A 21,454-nucleotide genomic window follows, 5' to 3' on the forward strand; every position below is an offset into this window, starting at 1 on the left:
AAAAACCACCATTTGAGAACATTAGGGATCTCTCCTTGCTCATGCTCTCTCAGAAGGTTGCTTTCACCTTCACTCGGCAGGGTATCTGAGCTGGCAGCCTTGTCTTGTAAGTCTTCCTATCTGGTTCTCCATTTGGATAAGGTGGTTCTTCATCTGCCTCCCTCCTTTCTTCCGAAGGTGGTGTCTGCCTTTCACATTGTCCTTACTTCCTTGTGTTCGTGGCTATTTCATCCTAAGGAGTTTGCACTGCACCCGTTAGACATGGTCCGGGCCATCCATGTGTACCTCTGTTACGGCCCCCTTTCAGAGGCCAAATTCGCTCTGATTGTGTAAGGTCCGTGTAAGGGTCTGGAGGCTTCTTCGGCCACTATTTTTCCTTGGATCAGGCAAACTGTTGTCCAGGCTTATGCAATTATGGGTCGGGTGCCTCCCTTCCCCGTCACGGCACACTCTACCAGGGCGATTAGTGCTTCCTGAGCATTCCCTCATCAGGCGTCCGTGTCTCAAAGTTTATAAGGCGGCTACCTGGTCGTCTATGCACACTTTAACCAAGTTTTACAAAGTTGATGTTTTGGCCGCAAGGTTTAGCAGGCTTTTGTCTGAGGTTTTCTGGAGCCTCTTGCTTGGGGGTTCCTTTGGGTGGTTGTGTGTTTTCTTCTTCTTATTGAGCTCCCACCCCTTGTTATGGCACTGCTTTGGTACATCCCTACGGTCAAGATTTATGAAGGCTGTGTCTGTCAATGAAAGAAAAAGAAACTGGATTTTTTTGTTACCATAAAATCCCTTTCTCTGAGTTCATTGACAGACACAGCACCCACCCCTCCTTTTTTATTGTACTGCTTTGTAACAAACTGAGCTGCCTATATCAGAGTGGGGGTTTACTACCAGTTAGTACTGTCCATAGGTGGTGCTGTGCTTGTTTGTTTGTTTTTTGTTTGTTTTTTTTTCCCTGCCTATTCCTTATGAAGATGGTGATATAACTTTGCGGTCAAGATTATGAAGGCTGTGTCTGTCAATGAAATCAGAGAAAGGGATTCTACGGTAACAAAAAAATCCCGTTATTAAGGTATGTTACACCTGTCCCTTTTTAGCATGGATTTTAATGCCCTGGAGAAAGCAGTGAGGAAAGTGATTGGGTGAAAAATGAAGAGACTAGTGTACAGCCAGTGGTTGTTCAAAAGTGATCCAACAAGTGACATATCTTCTGGACTACTTCAACACACCTGCTGAGACATCTAGTACATTCTGTACACTCTCAATATCTCAAGCACTCAAAAATGGTTGTCAGTGTACGTGAGCACTGCACAAACTGATTGCTACTTTAAAATTGCTCTATAGAAGTTCCTTTGCAGTGCTTCTTGAGCAGCTAACCATTATTTGTATGAGTCCTAAAGCTGGTTATATACTTGGCTATTTCGTAGAGCAATTAAACTCTTCAGTTATATTGTCCAGTTGAAGCCACCAGACATAGTATTATGGTTTCGACCCCCCCCCCCCCCCCCCAAAAAAAAAATCGAATTTGATGGCATTGCAGCAGTTTTTTCCATATGCAGTTCAATCTTTTAATAAACTGTATAGAAGCTGTCATTTTATGACATGAATATTGTTCTTTTGCTGAATCTATAATTCTTTACCTATCAACATCACTACTATGCTGATCTCTCTGCAGCACCCTACAGATGTGGATTATAGGGTTATGGCCACATTTACAGAGTTTTATACGACCCTCTTGGGATTTGTCAACTTTCGCCTCTATCAGACTCTTAATCTGCAATATCCCCCCAAGGTAAGAGAATAAAGATGTTGTTGTGTCTTGCTGGATGTTTGTGATAATAAATTCATAATTAGTACGTGTTGATGATTTTGTGCTCACAGCTGTTAAGGGTCCTTCCACAAGGGTATCATCACTGATGAATACAGATTCATTTTACATCATTTTGCACACCCGTCTTCAGTTCAGTTTACATTAGTTTGCACTTTAGTTCAGTTTACATCCACTTTTGCATCTGTATTTTTTAGTTGTTGCAAAAACCATTCGTAAGCGACAAAAGTATAAACAAAAAATGTTTCTTGCCTGAAAACAGAAATAAACAAAATAGACGGAAAAGAACAGACCTGAAAGGACACAGATATGGGCAGATGTAAACAGATGAACATCTGTTTACATCTGCTTGCACATAGACATGCATTGTGGTCCAGTCTGGATTTATATGAAAAACTGAGAGACAGATCTAGACTGAATGCCAGTGTGGAAGGACCCTTAAAGTGATACTAAAGGATACATTTTTTTTTTAAATTTTGCTGCTAAGGTGAAGTCTTACTGGACATTCTGCCCCTTGTTTTGACATTTTCCTTTCTTGCTGCATTAACTGGTCACCCCAGCACTGGTTGCGATATCCAAATTCAAGGTGTCTCCTTCCTTTCTCACCCTTGTGTGTGAGTTACTTGCCAGGACTAGTGGAGTAGACATGCATCTATTCAAACACAATCCATGCATGCAACTCTGCTCCTCCCTTAACCAGGCTGATTGGCTGTTGGTGCAACTGCTGTTCCCTTTGACCTAAGTGAGCGCACACTATCACTTAAAAGAAAATTGGGGAAGCTGCGCAGAAGGATCCAGAGACTGCAGGGTGAATAGGGAGACAGGGTAAGTGTTTTGTGCACACATGCCATGCATGTTAAGTAGTGGGGGATGTTTACCACACTGCTTAGCATGCATGGATAGAAAAATAAAATAACCTTTTAGTTCCACTTTTAACAATACCCCTGACTTAAAAAAGGTAGGTTGATTGATGTAAGGACTAAAATACACATTTTCTTCTTTTCTTCATGTGTTCTTGCCCTTTTTAACATTGTAGTACTTCCTGTGTTCCATCAGCTAGATTCTCGTTCAGAAGCTGATCTGAAAATGAATGATGAAGACAAATATGCTCTGGGATCTGAAGCCTATATGGAGGTATGTTGCTTGGAGAAAAGTAAAACTGACAATATACCTAAGCATGTTTTACATGTTTTATGAACTGGTGCTCATCCTGATGTGCTTCTACTTCTGTTCTTGTCCCTCATTGTTTCCTTCATCTGCTCTCACCCAGTTGCCAAGCATCTATTTCAGCCTGCCTGACATTCAACCTCACTAAGTCTGCTTCCTCTTTCAGAAATTGGCAGCTCTCAGTGCCAGTCTGTCCCGAGTGATTCCGTCTGAACCTGAAGATCCAGAAGCAGAGCTTGATGAATTTCCCACAGATCCAGTGAGTAAGCATTTGTGGTAGCTAGTTATTTCACCATTGTGAGTGCTTAGCCAGGTGCTGCCAAGGAAATTCATTGTGCATGAAATGCATTTAATCATCATTTAAAATATTAGGTTATACCCATTGTTTATAAGCACCAACTGTATCTGAAGGTAAAAAAAATATATATTTTAGTAGGGTTCAAAAGAAAACTTGCTATAACTACATTTTGTAAATAGAACAAACAGTAATGTAATATGTAAAACATATTGCTGTATTTAAATATACTGATTGTTTAGGATTGCCTTCCTGATCACACCTGTAGATCCATTTGGTTGAAGTGACAAAGTTACTGTGCAAGACAAGCTTTAAAACCTCTGCTAAGCATATTTCACACTCGAAGTGATAACATAATTACAGTTCTGTTTCATAAAACTAAGCTTTTCTGTGGCAAAAAAAAGCCGGACCAAGTAACTTTGTAAAAATATACTACATCTAGCGCTCTTCTTTAACACCTGTACTGAGGAAATATCCAGGCTGCCTTTTTTTAATTTTTATTCTCTAGAGACACTTTCCCTTGCAGATATGTAGTGTCTTCGTTATTTTGATTTGTTGACCCCAACAAACTAAGCAGATTAGGAGTTCTGACTTGGCTGCTGCATGCTTGTTCCATGTTCCAGGCATCTTGCATTTTCAGAAATAACTCCGCAATGGCAGCTCCCATATTTCTTAAAATACAAATTTTCTTGAACTGTCTTATGTGATGTATTGAACGGTTATACAGCATGTTAGGATTTCTCATTATGAACTCTGGTGCAGGAGAATGGCAGCCTTCAGGAGGAGCAGAAAAAGCTTCAGCAAGAAGAAGAGAAGCACAAGTCTTTATTCGTGGGTCTTAAATTCTTCTTAAACCGGGAGGTACCTAGAGAAGCACTGGCGTTTGTCATTCGGTGAGTCAGAAAGGAGTCCTGATTTTAGAATTTTGTAATGAATGCATAGGATAAAACTTTAGAATCAAAATATCTAGAGGAAGAACGTTATTTTTCTGCATAGAAGATGAGGAACATTATTAGGCTATTCTTGCTGTTAAATGGGAAACTGCAAGTTATGTTAAAGTTTAACTCAAGGCAATTTTTTTTTTCTTTTAGAACAACCATCAGGTTTTTATTGCTGTTTGTACCCCTGTTAGAGATTCACCCTCTCCATTTGTCCTGTGTACTATTACCATCAAAAGTGACAACAAAATAATATCCCAAGTTTTGGGTTGATCCCAGAGCAGTAATGTAGGGGAAATCTTTCAGTAAGGACACTGGTTCTGTTGACCCTGGTGATAACCCAGGATTTCTTCTCACTTCCTTTTTTGGCTATGGGATGGGAAGTGAAGGGAAATTTCCCTTATGGGACACAACTGCCAAAAAAAAAAGTTTTGCCTTTAGATCTACCTTAATGAACATCATTGTTGTCTTTATATTTCTGAGCAGACTGTTGTGACGTTTTTGTTTTGTATGCATTGTGTCTCAACAGGAGTTTTGGGGGCGAAGTGTCATGGGATAGCACACTCTACATTGGGGCAACATATGACAGCTCTGAGCCTACCATCACACATCATATTGTCGACCGCCCAAATGTGCAGACTCAGATCATTAACAGGTAACCAGATTGAATTTTCAGATATAGCCTCCATCTTGTTTGTTTTAAAAAGTTAAAACGGGATTTATGGCCCCCAGAGGTTTTGTCATAATGTGTAAGTATACACAGCTCACTAGGATTTTTTCAAACTGTTCTGCTGTAAATGCAATTTCTCTAAGTATTTTGCTCCTGTTCACTGCTCCAGGCTTGTTGGGGTATAAACATTGCCGGTAGGTGATTGGATACTAAGGAAGCTGCTCCTTCCATGTGGGCTTTGCTTACCTGGCAGATCACATTACTTCTGTTTTATAGCTTGTTGCTGAATTATTAGATAGTCTGACTATGCTGAAATGATTTGAATTATTAGATAGTCTGAATTATTAGATAGTCTGACTATGCTCAAAACGTTTCCCACACAGGTTCAATTTAAAAGCGAACTCCAAACTCAGCAACGTGTCACACCCATATTTAGAGCCCATTGTATGGGCTCTCCAACACACGCACACGCACCCACCCATACCCACCCTTCCATACAGATGAGGGTTACAAAAATGGGAGACTGTCCTTTAGTCAACAAATTGTTTAATCTAAACTTTCTGGTTGTAGTGCAGTCCGAGCTAATAGATTAATACCAGTATCACATCTATGTTTCATGTTCATTTTATTTTTAATTTTTTTCCAATGTTAAAGTAGATGCAAAACTTAACTGGGTGGCGTTTAATTTGCTAAGTTATGTATATCTTATATAATTGCCTCTTTGCAACCACTTTGTCTACATTCATGTTCACCACAACAGTGGACCGATCATGCCTGTGTGATGTGTGTTGGGACTGCCAATTGTAGCCTGCATTGTGGAAACCCCTTTAACAGAGTGACAACACAGAAGCATAATTAGGAGACGGGGACCAAGCTTTATAACCCTATAACAAGAAATGCCTAACCAAGGATCTTCCTGGCAGGATAACCATATATATGTGTATATATATATATATATATATATATATATATATATGTGTGTGTGTATATATATATAAATATATATATATGTGTATATATATATATATTATTATTACTTTTTTTTTTTTCCATACTTGAACCACTTTAAGTCTGCCCTATACCATATTTACTGGTACAGGGCGGACGTTTTGTGCAAAATCATGTATATAAACGTGACTTTGCACTACCGTCACAGGGGGCATTGCTGGAGCGCCGTTTCTGCTGTGATTTGGACACAGCAAAAGGTGATCAACAGGTGCTGGCCAATGGATGAGCGCTGCCACCCATTGATCGCCAAGGAGACTGATAGAATACAGCTCTGCCTTTGTAAACAAGGCAGAGCTGTGTTCTGTCAGCAGTGATATTGTAGATTTTATTCAGGGAATAAAATCTAGCAGATTGCCTGGTAAAAACCGCACATAGTAGACATATAAACACTGGCTAGGCACACAATTAACCCTATGTTCGCCCTAGATGTTCAACTCCTTCCATGCCAGTGTCAGTGTCAGTTCATATTTTTAGCACTGATCACTGTATTAGTGTCACTGGTTCCCACAAATTGTCAGTGTCAGACTATCCGCTGCAATATCGCAGTCCCGCTATAAGTTGCTGATTGCCACCATTAAAAAAAAAAAAATCGTGTCTGTATTTCAGAACTTTTTCCACCTTTTTAATGTGACCTATAAACTGTACAACTCAATTAAAAAACAAACTGGAATCTTTTAGGGGGGAAAGTAAGCATAAAAAAACTAAAATAATGTGGTTGCATAAGTGTGCGCACCCTCTTATAACTGGGGATGTAGCTATGTTCAGAATTAAGCAATCACATTCAAAATCATGTTAAATAGGAGTCAGTACACACCTGCCATCATTTAAAAGTGCCTCTGATTAACCCCAAATATAGTTCAGCTGTTCTAGTAGGTCTTTCCTGACATTTACTTAGTTGCATCCTACAGCAAAAGCCATGATCCGCAGAGCATCAGAGGGATTTCCTTGTTAAAAGGTATCAGTAAGGAGAGGGGTACAAAAGAATTTCCAAGGCATTAGAAATACCAGGGAGCACAGTGAAGACAGTTATAATCAATTGGAGAAAATATAGCGCAACAGTGACATTACCAAGAACTGGACGTCGTCCCAAAATTGATGAAAAAGACGAGAAGAAACCTGGTCTGGGAGGCTGCCAAGAGGTCTACAGTAACATTAAAGGAGCTGCAGGAATATCTGTCAAGTACTGGCTGTGTGGTACATGTGACAACAATTTCCCGTATTCTTCATATGTCTGGACTATGGGGTAGAGTGGCAAGACGGAAGCCTTTTCTTACGAAGTAAAACATCCAAGCCCTGCCAAATTTTGCAAAAACACATCTGAAGTCTCACAAAAGCATATGGGAAAATGTGTTCTGGTCTGATGAAACCAAGGTTGAACTTTTTAGGCATAATTCTAAAAGATATGTTTGGCGCAAAAACACTGCACATCACCAAAAGACCACCATACCCACAGTGAAGCATGGTGGTGGCAGCATCATGATTTGTGGCTGCTTTTCTTCAGCTGGAACTGGGGCCTTAATCAAGGTAGAGGGAATTATGAGCAGTTCCAACTACCAGTCAATATTGGCTCAAAACCTTCAGGATTCTCCTAGAAAGCTGAACATGAAGAGGAACTCCATCTTTCAGCATGACAACGACCCAAAGCATACATCCAAATCAACAAAGGAATGGCTTCACCAGAAGAAAAGTTTTGGAATTGCCCAGACAGAGCCCAGACCTGAATATGATTGAAAATCTGTGGGGTGATCTGAAGAGGGCTGTGCACAGGAGATGCCCTCGCAATCTGACAGATTTGTAGTGTTTGCAAGGAAGAGTGGACAAATATTGCTGTCTATCTGTCCATAGGATGTTGTTCCAGAACTGTGAAGGCTTTTTTAGATGTCGTTTGACAAACTCTAATCTGGCCTTCCTGTTTTTGAGGCTCACCAATGGTTTACATCTTGTTGTGAACCCTCTGTATTCACTCTGGTGAAGTCTTCTCTTGATTGTTGACTTTGACACACATACACCTACCTCCTGGAGAGTGTTCTTGATCTGGCCAACTGTTGTGAAGGGTGTTTTCTTCACCAGGGAAATAATTCTTCGGTCATCCACCACAGTTGTTTTCCGTGGTCTTCTGGGTCTTTTGGTGTTGCTGAGCTCACCGGTGCGTTCCTTCTTTTTAAGAATGTTCCAAACAGTTGTTTTGGCTACGCCTAATGTTTTTGCTATCTCTCTGATGGGTTTGTTTTGTTTTTTCAGCCTAATGAAGGCTTGCTTCACTGATAGTGACAGCTCTTTGGATCTCATCTTGAGAGTTGACAGCAACAGATTCCAAATGCAAATAGCACACTTGAAATGAACTCTGGACCTTTTATCTGCTCATTGTAATTGGGATAATGAGGGAATAACACACGCCTGGCCATGGAACAGCTGAGAAGCCAATTGTCCCATTACTTTTGGTCCCTTAACAAGTGGGAGGCACATATGCAAACTGTTGTAATTCCTACACCGTTCACCTGATTTGGATGTAAATACCCTCAAAGTAAAGCTGCCAATCTGCAGTTAAAGCACATCTTGTTTGTTTCATTTCAAATCGATTGTGGTGGTGTATAGAGCCAAAAATGTTAGAATTGTGTCGATGTCCCAATATTTATGGACCTTGATATATATATATGTATGTGTGTGTGTGTGTGTGTGTGTATACACACCATCATTTGTAGACGTTATAACGTTTGCGCAAACCGATCAATATACGCTTATTGGAAAAAAATTTTTTACAAAAATACGCAGTAGAATACATTTTGACCTTTTTAATTTTATTAAAAAATTAGATTTTTTAAATTTTATAGTGGATATGTTTTTTAGCAGAAGGCAATTTTTTTTTTTTTTTTTTTAATGTCGATTGTTTTTTTTATTTAGTGCAAAAAATAAAAAACCCTGAGGTGATCAAACACAACTGAAAAAAAGTTCTATTTGTGTGGAAAAAGTGTAACTCATGTATAGCGTTGCAAGACCGCACAATTGTCAGTAAAAGTAACACAGTGCTGTATTGCAAAATATGGCCTGGCCATGAAGGGGGTAAATCTTCCTGAGGTCACATGGTTAAAACATTGAAAATAACTTTTGAAATTACATTGACTTTTTATGATTGGGGTTAAATTTAAATTTTTTACCTGTGACATGTCTCTTTTGTTAAGCAGGAGCATAAAAGAGCTTTACAAGATCTCCAAGACCATTGTAGTTGCATCTTAATTACTAGCGTGGGTTGCATCTTCCAGTTTTTAGATAGATTGCAAAATAAATTTCAAAGCCTAAAGAACAAGTAGTCTGTTTATCTTACAGATTCTTTTGTAATTATCGGGTGATTTTAAATTTTTTTCCCACTTCCTTATTGGGACTGTATCTGTATGTTACCATAGGTTTACTTTGTTTCCCCATGAGAGAGTAACTTTAATTTTTTTTCTTCTTTTGAAATGGCATGATGTCATGATTCTTTTCATTGACTTCTTTCTAACTTGAAGGTGGGGGGTGGAGAAATATTGTGCTGTCCTACACGGACGGCCTATACCCCATAAATCTGTTGCATTCTTTTGTAAACTTCGTACAAAAATGACCTTTTTATATCTGTTGTATATTCCAGCATGACAGAGACGTTAGTATTCTACTTATACACTATTGAATATAGTCCACTTTCCTCTGCAGGTATTATGTTCAGCCACAGTGGGTGTTTGATTCTGTAAATGCCTGTCTACGTTTGCCAGTGGAAGACTACTTTCCAGGGGTGTTGCTACCTCCCCACCTTTCACCATTTGTGGAGGAGAAGGAAGGGGATTACATTCCACCAGAGAAGCAGCGTCTTCTGGCACTGCAGAGAGGAGAGACACTTGGTAACTATTTAACAAATAATGATGAAAGAAAAAAGAATATTAGAGTAAATGCATGATTAACAGTTTAGTCTATTGTTTCATACAAGTACAAGAGCTAAAAGCTATAAAAAGGGGCTTACTGCCTTCAGCAGTGGGCTTCTAAGAGCTGAGCTGCATCTTGTCAAATTATATACTTAGCCCATAAATGGTTATATTTTCACTTATAGTGCTGTGAAAATGGAAATTTCTATTGCAGAAATAGATATGTACGGAATAGAAATAGTCCGACACCATTACTGAATGATGTACCCTATTACATCATTAATACTTGCACAACCCTCCTAACTGCAATTTTAAAGACCTTTTTATACAGTTCACTCAATTGTATGTTATATGGAATACATTGTTTTGCCACTCCTATTCAAAAGATATTCATGTCTTGCTTGGATTGAGATGGATGTCTGTATTCTGCTAAGAACTTTTTACCTAACAGATGAGGAGGAGGAGGAAGAAGATGAGGAGGAGGAAGATGATGATGAGGAAGAGGAGGACGAAGAGGAGAATGAAGAGGAGGATATAGAGAGTGATAAGAAGTTGAGAGAAAGAGAAGATAAACAGTTTAAGGGGAAGGTAATGTACAACTTGCTCAACCCCTCTCTTTTGACCAGACGTCTTTCTCCGTTTATTTCCATTTCCATTGATTGCATACTTTGTCGTGTCCCCCACAGAAGGTAAATGTAAAGGTAACAGCAGGCACTGTAAAGCTAGAGGACAAAACTCGAGCAGCTGAACAAGAAAAGAATGAGGAAAAGCGTCTGGCTATCATGATGATGAAAAAGAAAGAGAAGTATCTGTACAACAAAATCATGTTTGGCAAGAAGCGTAAAGTTAGAGAGGTAAGATTGGATTTCTCTATCAGAATTCTAAAAATCAAAAATGTGATTATAAACGCAAAAGGCTGTTTTAAGATTGTAAAATTTTAGTAACCTTTGCAAAATTCTAGACCTGGAATCCTATGTTAATATAATGTGAGCCAATATCTGTTGCTGCAACTGCTGCATGTGACCTTTTACAAAGCCATCGTTTGCCTTCTTGATGAACGTGTCTAGGGGATGAATTATCTAAATTCATTAACCCACAGCAATCAAATAGCTTTTCCCTTTTCTGCACAATTGAAAAAAAAAAAAAAACACATTTTATTTGGAAACTATGGTTCAACACTGAGAAGGTAATGCTTCCTTTTGAGGCTCCATTCACATCTGAACGTAGCATTTTTGGCACGATTTTCGCGCATATTTTACTGCAAATGTTGCACATTTTTATACAGTGGTTTTAGCCGTTTTTGAGCTTTGGTGGTTTTATTAGCCAATAGAGAAAAATGGGCCACCAAGTCCCTAACAATCTGAGTAATCAGCTGTGAGTGGGGTTCCCCACTGACAGCTGAATGTAAAAAAAAAAGCCGGCAATTACAAAAAATTAAAAAAAAAAAAAAAAAAATACCCATACTGGCATCATGATTGGCATTGGATCTACTTCGGGGGACATTGTTTTAGTTTTCCTTCTGTTAATAAAGGACTTGTCAAAAGACTGTCTCCTGTCTTTTTTTTCACACTACAGTTTTTTTTTTTTTTTTTGTCAGTGGGTAGTGGCACCATACTCATTCACATGGGGGGGCGGGATCTGGGGGCCCCTTGCTAAAGGTGGGCTTCCAGATTCCAATGAGCCCCCACAACCACAGCCCAGGGTTGTGGGGAAGAGGCCCTTGTCCCCATCAACATGTAAATTCTTTCTTTTACATTCAGCTGTCAGTGGGGAACCCCGCTGACAGCTGAAACATTAATGCATGCTTTTCACTACTAAAATACCGCATGACTTGATAAAATAACTCATGCAGTATTTTAGTAGCGTTTTTTTAGTGAATTCAAACTTTTTTTTATTTTAAATGCTATGCGGTATCTGGCCACATACTTGGATGCGGTAAGATACTGCTTAGTAAATTGTGCCCAATATCATCTATTGCATCATTTGTTGCTAGGTTTTGGGAATAGAAACTTGCCAAAAAAATGCAAATCTGCCCAATTTGAGCTACAAAAGTTGCTCCAAAACTTTTTTGCGCTTCAGGCGTTCTGCTTCAGGCGGCTTGGAGTGGATATGTGAACCATCTCCATAGAGTAATATTATTTTTTTTTTTTCCCCCTGAGCATTTTGGAGCTTCGACCTTCGCACTCAGGTGTGAATGCAGCCTGACACTCCTAAAAATGCATGGTGTGAAAATTCAAATATCTGAATTATAAATTATTATTTTTATTCCCTAAAGTAAACCTTTCAGTGTGTTTAGAAGTATGCATGAAAATAGATTTCTGACTTCTCACCCCAGTAGTATGATTTTCCAAAGATTTCTCATTGAACAGCAATCTTAGATCTCAGCTTGGGCAAAGTCATAAGACTGGAGTTCACATTCATCTGTTGCAGGCAGATGAATTGTTCCCTGTCTCATTTTATCCATTGATCACTGACTCAATTGTAACTTTTTAGCAGGTTACAAAGTGAGCAGCAGGGGCTGATCTTTGTCAGATGTTTGTGAACACAACCAACCTGATGCACATGCATCAGGATTTCCTACGAGAAAAGCAGATAAAGGCATTATTTGATCCTTCTTATTAGATAAATACTTACGCTTGCATATCACTTAGTATGCATAAACTGTTTTACTATATCTGTCTTTGTGTGTTTTTTTTCCTGCAATGGACAATAGAAAAGTCTCTTACACCAATATGTATTAAGAGCTACTTTAATCATGTGAGAAATGTAATAATGCAGGGATAAAACTTTATACAATTAGAGCTTGCATGTCATAGTTTATAGTATAACTATAGGCTTTTTTTTATCTGGATAGAATACTAAGGGGTTAGAACCACTGTCAGGTTTTTAGTGCTGTACTCTCATTATTCATGACACTGGGGAACAAGAAAATGAAAGTGAGAGTAAATCCAACATTTTAGGTTGCCACTAGGGCAGAAGTAGAAGGGAAATCTTTCAATGGAACTTTTGCTCCCAAGACAAGTGTCAAAGGCCTTGTTCATCCAGGCAGTAAAAACAGGAAATTCAGCTGTGTTTTTACTGCCCACCTGACTCCCAATCCAATGTCAGCCGGAGAGGATCGTACACATGGCTGGGATGCTTTGTTATTCGCAGCAGCGAGAAACTTAACTTGCTGCTTATCATACTTGCCCATTGAGTCGATGGGACCGCACTGCAGCTGCAAGCTATAGTTGCAGCACTCTAGTTCATTGCAAAATCCCTGTTTGGCCAAAAAAAAAAAAAAAAAAAAAGCATTCAGAAGGCAGCAGTAACACCACACATATTTTCACAGAGGCAGAGTGCCATCTGGGTGAACCTAGCCTAAGAGGGGAATCTTGCATTGAAAAGAGATCCTGTCACTTCCTGTTGAGTCTACAGGACAGGGAGGAAAGGGAGATCTTCCTGAAATGCAGATAGCAAACAAGACCGTGGTATTAACCTACTCCTACTCTGTCAAAAATGGGAAAAAAAACGTTTTGGCTTTAAGTACTTTAAAATAATTGCCACAGAAGTTGTAATACTGATTTCGAAAGCATTGGGTACAGTATATTCCTGATAATTTTCTGTATACTGTTCTAAAGGATTAGACATTTTTGACTGGCTGTGTTTTTTGTTGTTTCTTTGTACAGGCTAATAAGCTGGCAATGAAGAGAAAAGCCCATGATGAAGCTTCCAAAGCTGAACGCAAAACCAAGAAGTCAAAAAAGCATTAACGTACACCAGAATAAACACTCACCATCCTTTTTAAAGGGATTTTTTTAAACCCTTTTACAATGTAGTCATAACTACTAACTAATAATATGACAAGGAGAAGATCTTGAGGATCTGCATATTCTGTATAAAGCATTGAAAGACCCACATGCATTGTAACTTATATCGTTTAGTGGTTGGTAGACCTAATGACTTGCTTAAAGATGATATTCTTCTAAAATCTGTTATACAGACTGTGTTTTGTAAATAAATGTTCTTGGACACAGCACTCTTTGTTATATTGCAGAAATTGGTCATCTCAATTCTAGCCCCCTGAGGCAAAACATCAAAAGCCCCCCTCCTGGTCCAACTACGTTACTTCTAATGTGTGTATTCAATTTGCAGAATGAGAGGTTTAAGGAATGGCGGTGCCAGGAACACATAGACGGAAGATCAGAGTTGACTTTAGTATTTTGCAAGAATCCAACAAAGATTTTTAGCATCCCAGCATCCTTTTAGACATAGCATATCCAGCATTAGATGCAACTTAGCTGGACCAATCGACAGTATACAAATTTTTTAACCTAGGGTTTCCACTTTGTTATATAGGAGTCGGAAAGCATGGTAGCTGACATTAATCAGTTGAACGCCAGATAGCTCTGTAGTCACTGCAAAATTGTATGTTCCTGTGTGATTTCTTTTGTCTTCGGACCTATGAAGATTTTATAACATTTGCCTGATCTAGCCATTTACTCTCAGATCAGGGAAAATTTTTAAGCACCTCCATGGCCCACTGCGCATGCGTGAGTAGTGCATTTTGTGAATGGTCCTGTAGTCTTCTGGTACCTGTCACGTGTCCCACAAGACTGTGGGAGAAGGGAGGGGAGAGGACAACTTCGTCTTCCAATAGCCTTAGACGATCGCAGTGGGAGTGGGTACCTGTCAAATTCAGGTACCCGCTCCACAACAGTGCTGATCCTTAACAGAGAGCGGGGGACAAAGGCTTAAAGCTGAACTTCCCCTTTTGGGTGGAGCTCCACTTTAAGATCTGCACCTTATACTGTAGTATGTAAAAATATGAAAATGTAAAGCAAGTTTTCTGTTGGTTACATTAAAGGTATTTGTAAACCTTCACTAATGCATTTTTTAGGTACATGTCTTTCAGTAACATTGTATGCATATGATATAAAGAAAAGTTGTTTTGCAAGTCTGTGTTCCAGGTTGGACCCAGGCTACCACTGTGGTCCACTACTGCAAAATTATATGTGCCTGTGCACTCCCACTTACAGCACGTTGAATTACATTAAGTACAAAAGAAACAGATATAAATTTCTATTTATAGCTCTATCAAAAATACAAACTGTTAGTCATGAGATGGGCCATGTAGAAGCAGTTTTATAGAATCCTGTCCAAAGGGTAGATTAAAGTCTCTGCTAGGCAGGATTTTGGCAGCATTCAAACCTCTTCAAAATCTTTAATTGAAAAAAATATTTTGTTTTACTGCTTAGGAAATAACTGTTTTGCCACCTCTGTAATAAATGTCTAATTTTAATAAACAGCAACATCGTTTATAATCTATATATTGTGTGTGTGTGTATGTTGTTGCTAGAAAAATACCTAATTGATGTAGCAAGGCTGTAAAAAAACTTAGAAATGAGCTAGTTGGCCTGACATGGGCAGTTCAATGAGGCCTACCTGTCAGTTTTTCAGGTGGATCTGATTGAAAGCTCTATGTCAGTCTGGACAAGCAAATGTAAATGGGCATGTGACCCTTTTCTATCCAATTACCTCAGAGTCTTTCCAGGTCAGGAGACAGAAAATACGTCCTTTTCTATTTTTTCAGACATACAAGTGACAGATCAGAGGTAATCAGATGAACAGATAAAAGTCTGTTCATATATCCAATATGAGCCTGGAAAGCACTAGTATTTATACAGTGGGGAAAATAATTATTTGATCCCCTGCAGATTTTGTAAGTTTGCCCACTTACAAAGAAATTAAGGGTCTATAATGTTTATCATAGGTGTATTTTAAATGATAGACACAATATCAATCAAAAATCCAGAAAAAAACACGATACAAATGTTATAAATTGAGTTGTAATTCATTGAGTAAAATAAGTATTTGATCCCCAAGCAAAACATGACTTAGTACTTGGTGGAGAAACCCTTGTTGACAAGCACAGAGGTAAGACATTTGTTGTAGTTGGTTACTAAGTTTGCACACATCTCAGGAGGGATTTTGGTCCACTCTTCTTTACAGATCTTCTCTAAATCCTTAAGGTTTCTTGGCTGTTGCTTTGCATTCAAAATTTCAGCTCCCTCCATAAATTTACTATAGGATTGAGGCCCACTACATCACCTTGATGTGCTTCTTCTTGAGCCACTCTTTTGTTGCCTTGGCGGTATATTTTGGGTCATTGTCGTGCTGGAAGACCCATCCATGACCCATCTTCAGTGTTCTGGCTGAGGAAAGAAGGTTCTCATCCAAGATTTTGCAATACATGGCTCTGTCCATTGGCCCCTCAATGTGGCAAAATCGGCCTGTGGCTGTAGTAGAAAAACAGCCCCAAAGCATGTTTCCATTGTTTGAATGTAGGGATGGTGTTCTTAGGGTCATAGTCAGCATTTTTCTTTCTCCAAACAAAGCGAGTCAAGTTAATGCCAAAGAGCTCAATTTTGGTGTCATCTGACCATGGCACTTTCTCCCAATCCTTCTCATTTAGATGTTCATTGGCAATCTTCAGATGAGCCTGTACATGTGCCTTCGTGAGGAAGGGGACCTTGTGGGCGCTGCAGAATTTCAATTCATGGCGGCGTATTACAATGGTTTGGTGACTGTGGTCCCAACTGCCTTGAGATCGTTCGTTCATTCACAAGCTCCTCCCCTGTAGTTCTGGGCTGTTCCACCACTTTTCTCATGATCAACCCTACCCATGAGGTGAAATCTTGCATGGAGGTCCAGACTGAGGGCGATTGATGGTTATTTTGTATTTCTTCTATTTGCAAATAAACGCTCCAACAGTTGTTTGAAACAAGCTTCTTGCTGATAGTCTTGTAGCCCATTCCAGCCTTGTGCAGGTCTACAATCTTGTCCCTGACGTCTTTTGACAGCTCTTTGGTCTTGAGTAAGAATGAGATTCTGTGCACAGGTAGTTGTCGTTAGGAGCACCTTCTTAAATTGACAGGTCTAATCTGTGTACCACATGAGCACATAGCCAGTCTGTGGGAGCCAGAGTTATTGTTGGTTGGTAGGAGATCAAATACTTATTTTATTCATCGAACTGTAACTCAATTTATAACATTTGTATCGTGTTTATTCTGGTTATTTGGTTGATAATCTGTCTCTGTCCTTTAACCCCTTGACGCCGACGTAACACAAATATTCAGCCTCACAAAACTGGACTTTTTTCCGTGGGACCGCATATTTGCGTACCTGTCTCTGTGCTGGGAGCGTGCCGCTATCAAAGTGATCAGTCACTGTACAGCCCAGCCCCCTTGTTTTTTTTTCTCTCTGAATGGATGAGAGAGATACATTGTATCTCTCTAACTCCTGGCATAGAGGGGAAAAAAATGTTTGTAAAAAAAAAAAGATAAATATTAAAAAATACCTAGATCAGGGTTTGATCTAGTTCAGTGCCAGGGTTAGTTTTTCAGTCAAGGTCAGGGTCAAAGGTCAAAAGGTCAGGATTTAAAAAAAAAAAAGTGTCCGTGTGTGTTAGGTTAAAAAAAAAAGACAAAAACAAAATGCGCACTATTGTTTTCTGGGCTGTATATAGTATTGCTGCGATCGTCAAGAGCTGTAGAGTTTATTTTGGGTTGTTCATTGGTGGTAGATTATGGTAGTAACAAGAAACACAGCAAAATAAAAAAACAAAAATATTTCTTTTTACTATTTTGGGCCAGTTTTCCGTTGATGATAAAAAAATAAATCCATTACCATTTACCACCAAATGAAAGCCCAATTTTGTCCTGAAAAAATCAAGGTATAATTCACCAGGATGTACAAAGTAGTTGTGATGCTATGTATGGTTTTACTAACGCATGTCAGCATTGCAAAATTGTGCTTAGGCATTTAGATTTGTGTTACCCTTTGGCGTAAAGGGTTTAAAATACACCTTTGATAAAAAAGAAGATCCTTTGTTTCTTTGTAAGTAGGCAAACATAGAAAATCTGCAGGGGATCAAATTATTTTCCCCACTGTATGTAGCAAAAAAAGTGACTTCCATTCTGCACTTATTCACCAGGGAATCCATGAACAGACATACCAGGTCTATACGTTATTCTGGGTGTAGTGTTGCACAGTCTTTTTCCTGCCATACAGTCAAAGCATCTCTCCCCTGCTGATCCTTCTTGAAAAGAGCCTTTTGGAACTTGTATCCATTCCTGCTTGCCACTTACCGTGATTTTGGTCACCTCTGGCCACCTGTACTTTGCTTGCTGCCAGCTCCCTGAGCCTCTAAGTACCTGAGGCCTTGCCTCTTACCCTGAGCCTATAAGTTTTCTTAAACCTAGAGATGGGAAGGCCTGGATAATAAAAGCAAAAATTGGTAAGTTTTTTTCAGTTTTTTCCAAAGCCATTTTTGGGAGTTTTTTTTCCAGAAAATTGTAAAAAGAAAAAAAGGGGTGAGCAATATGTTTTTCCAGTGACAAGTATTATATCTATGGCATGGTATTCAAACTATATAACATTAACTTTAATGAAAGATTTCTGAGACTGTATGTAAAGTCCCAAGGTTTTTTTTTTTTTTTACCTACATGCATTCTATGCATGGAGATTAAAAGACTTTCTGTGCGCAGCATCCCCTGTATTTCTTACCTGAGCCCCACACTGATCCAGCAATGTTCACGAAAGCCTCAGCTCTCCGGGGACTCTCCCTCCTCATTGGCTGAGACATAAGCAGGAGCTATTGGCCTCCCACTGCTGTCAATCAGCCAGTGAGCCAATGAGGAAAGGGAGGGGCAGAGCCGAGCCATGGCTCTGTGTGCGAATTGACATGCAGAGTGGGGCTCAGGAGTGAGCCTGCTTGGGTGCCCCCATAGCAAGCTGCTTGCTCTGGGGGCAGGAGGGAGGAGCCAGGGGGACCCAAGAAGAGGAAGAATCAGGGCTGCTCTGTGCAAAACTATTGTACAGAGCAGGTAAGTATAACATGTTTCTTATTTTTAGTTGAGAAGAGGGCAAATTTGCCTGACAAATTTATCTTTATAACTTTTAAATGATGCCTGTTAATGTTCTCCACCATCGCAGCATAATGTTTACCTATAGTCTGCTCAGTAAATAGTTTTTTCTTTTCCTCCTCTCAGTAAAATGGTAAGACCAACATTTAGAGTTTGGAAACCTTTCCACGGTGTAATTTCTGCTGAGAGCAAAGCTGCAATTTGCAAATATCGTGAGAAGAATTATTCTTTCCCTAATGCTACAAGGATGACAAACGCATCCTGGCATGCTGGAGGTGCCCTAAGGACATCATTAAAAATACTTTATTGAATGAAATGATGAGGACCGGAATTAAAGTGCAAGTAACTTTTCCCTTCAGAGTTCTGAGTCCAAAAACACTTTCTGCTATGTTGCTAAGGGTCAAATCTAATCAGGGTGGTTACCTGTTGAAATGTGCTTAACATATACAGTCCTGGTTATTCCATTTGTAATAAAATAAGATTTAAAAAGCATGTTTAGTTTATTTACTGAATAAACTGTAATTTTATTTCAAACATAATACTTTTACATACACTGCATTTCACCTTCCCAGTGTAGCAAAATGACTAAATTTGTAAGACTACGCCACACTGAATTTTTACAAAACTTTCCGAACATTTACATTTTTTCCAGGAAAAAGAAAGGGACCCAAAACAACAAAGGTAAAAGAAAAACACCTTTTCTATTATTCCTATTTCCAGGCACTAGCCTTGGGGGTCTCAACCCATTGCTTCCATACTTTCTCAAACTTATTCACACATTCTGTTCTTGCATAAGCAAGCTTTTCTCTTATTAATGTGTTATTTACCACTCTGTGCCATTCTGCATGAGAAGGGTGGCAAAGCAGCTATCTATTTCTGAGCAATCGATTTTAAGGCCTGATAGAGGCACAGCAGCATCACTATCTGTACAGAAAAATGAACTACCTGCTGCTCTATATATCCCAACACACATAGTTTAGGATCCAGTAAGAGGAAAACCCCAAACTCCATACTTATTGTTTCTGTCACCTCCCCCATTACCAATGTAGATTAGGGCATCCCTGGAGCATATGGATGAGACTTCCAGATACATCCTCATATCTGGGACATGATGCATTTAGATGTCTCCCAAATTAATGCAGTTTGAGGTGTATAATATGCCCTATAAATTATATAAACGCATCAGTTTCTGTCACGGGGACAAAGATATTAAAGTATTACTAAACCCACAACCGTAAAATCAGTTTGTATATGCAGTAAAGCATGCATGTTATATGCATGCAGACTGCTTCTACAAACATTTGGTAGATAAGTCCATCCGTGAAATTTCTTTGCTACTAAATATTACAAATATTACACTTTATAACAAAGTGGAAGCAACTGGGAACAACAGCAACTCGGCTATGAAAAATGACAGTGGGGTCAGCACATGCTGAAGCGCACAGTGCGCAGAAGTCGCCAACTGTCTGCAGAGTCAATAGCTAAAGACCTCCAAACTTCATGTGGTCTTCAGATTAGCACAAGAGTGTGTAGAGAGCTTCATGGAATGGGTTTCCATGGCTGAGCAGCTGCATCAAAGCCTTACATCACCAAGTGCAATGCAAAGTGTTGGATGCAGTGGTGTAAAGCACACCGCCACTGGTCTCTGGAGCAGTGGAGACATGTTTTCTGGAGTGACGAATTATGCTTCTCTGTCTGGCAATCCGATAGACGTGTCTGGGTTTGGTAGTTGCCAGGAGAACAGTACTTGCCTGACTGCATTGTGTAAATCTGGAGGGGGGATTATGGTGTGGGGTTGTTTTTCAGGAGTTGGGCTTGGCCCCTTATGTCAGTGAAGGGAACTCTTTAAGGAGTCAGCATGCCAAGACATTTTGGACAATTTCATGCTCCCTACTTTGTGGGAACAGTTTTGGGGATGGCCTCTTCCTGTTCCAACATAATTGCGCAGCAGTGCATAAAGCAAGGTCCATACAGACATGGATGAGTGAGTTTGGGGTGGAGGAACTTGACTGTCCTGATCTCAACCTGATAGGATACCTTTGGGATGAATTAGAGCGGAGACTGCAAGCCAGGCCTTCTCATCCGACATCAGTGCCTGACCTCACAAATGCGGTTCTGGTAGAATAGTCAAACATTCCCAGAGATACACTCCTAAACCTTGTGGACAGCCTTCCCAGAAGAGTTGAAGCTGTTACAGCTGCAAAGGGCGGGCCAACTCAATATTGAACTCTACAAACTAAGACTGGAATGCCATTAAAGTTCATGTGCGTGTAAAGGAAGGCGTGCCAATGCTTTTGTATGTACTAGAGTAGCATGAAAGGAACTGATCTGGAAGACGTACCCTCCAGATTTCTCTCAATCAGTACCCAACACAGAGGAGTATACTGCCCTTGCCCTACCCTTCTTCCAGGGGAATGCTTATCCATCTGAGTGTCCATCACCATGTTGAAGTCTCCCACCACCAAAACTGGTACCCTTGGATTATCAGCTATAAATGTCAACAAAAACCTTATTACTTCCATTTTAAAATGGGGAGGGACATATACATTTGCCAGTATACATGCTATCCCTGCTAATGAACAGTACATAAATATATATCTGCCTCTACTACTAATCCTTATCTGTCTGCAGGAAAGAGATATTTGCCTGTGTATGAAATACTCACACCTCGTGAATAGGAAGTGACACTTCATGGAAACCCCTTATCTTTCAATCATAACACTGTTTCTGTAATACGATTTGTTTCCTGCACACAGAG

The 21,454-nt window shown here is 39.6% G+C and overlaps 1 protein-coding gene across 1 annotated transcript in view; it reads left to right on the top strand.

Annotated features, from left to right (window-relative positions):
- The window catches only part of PES1 (pescadillo ribosomal biogenesis factor 1), a 52,441-nt gene extending 37,344 nt beyond the window's left edge, over positions 1 to 15,097 (top strand). Inside the window, exons 7-15 of the mRNA XM_089652210.1 lie at positions 1,670 to 1,786; positions 2,879 to 2,956; positions 3,156 to 3,248; positions 4,047 to 4,177; positions 4,752 to 4,877; positions 9,585 to 9,769; positions 10,242 to 10,378; positions 10,477 to 10,644; positions 13,459 to 15,097. Coding sequence (XP_089508336.1) covers positions 1,670 to 1,786; positions 2,879 to 2,956; positions 3,156 to 3,248; positions 4,047 to 4,177; positions 4,752 to 4,877; positions 9,585 to 9,769; positions 10,242 to 10,378; positions 10,477 to 10,644; positions 13,459 to 13,542 — 1,119 coding nt within the window. The 3' untranslated portion in view covers positions 13,543 to 15,097. The remainder of the gene's footprint in view (positions 1 to 1,669; positions 1,787 to 2,878; positions 2,957 to 3,155; positions 3,249 to 4,046; positions 4,178 to 4,751; positions 4,878 to 9,584; positions 9,770 to 10,241; positions 10,379 to 10,476; positions 10,645 to 13,458) is intronic.
- The last annotated feature ends 6,357 nt before the right edge of the window (positions 15,098 to 21,454 follow it).

This window comes from Staurois parvus, unplaced genomic scaffold (assembly GCF_062004578.1).
Source record: "Staurois parvus isolate SC_StPar_1 unplaced genomic scaffold, SC_StPar_1.0 ptg000673l, whole genome shotgun sequence".
In the NCBI taxonomy this organism is placed as follows: Eukaryota; Metazoa; Chordata; class Amphibia; order Anura; family Ranidae; genus Staurois; species Staurois parvus.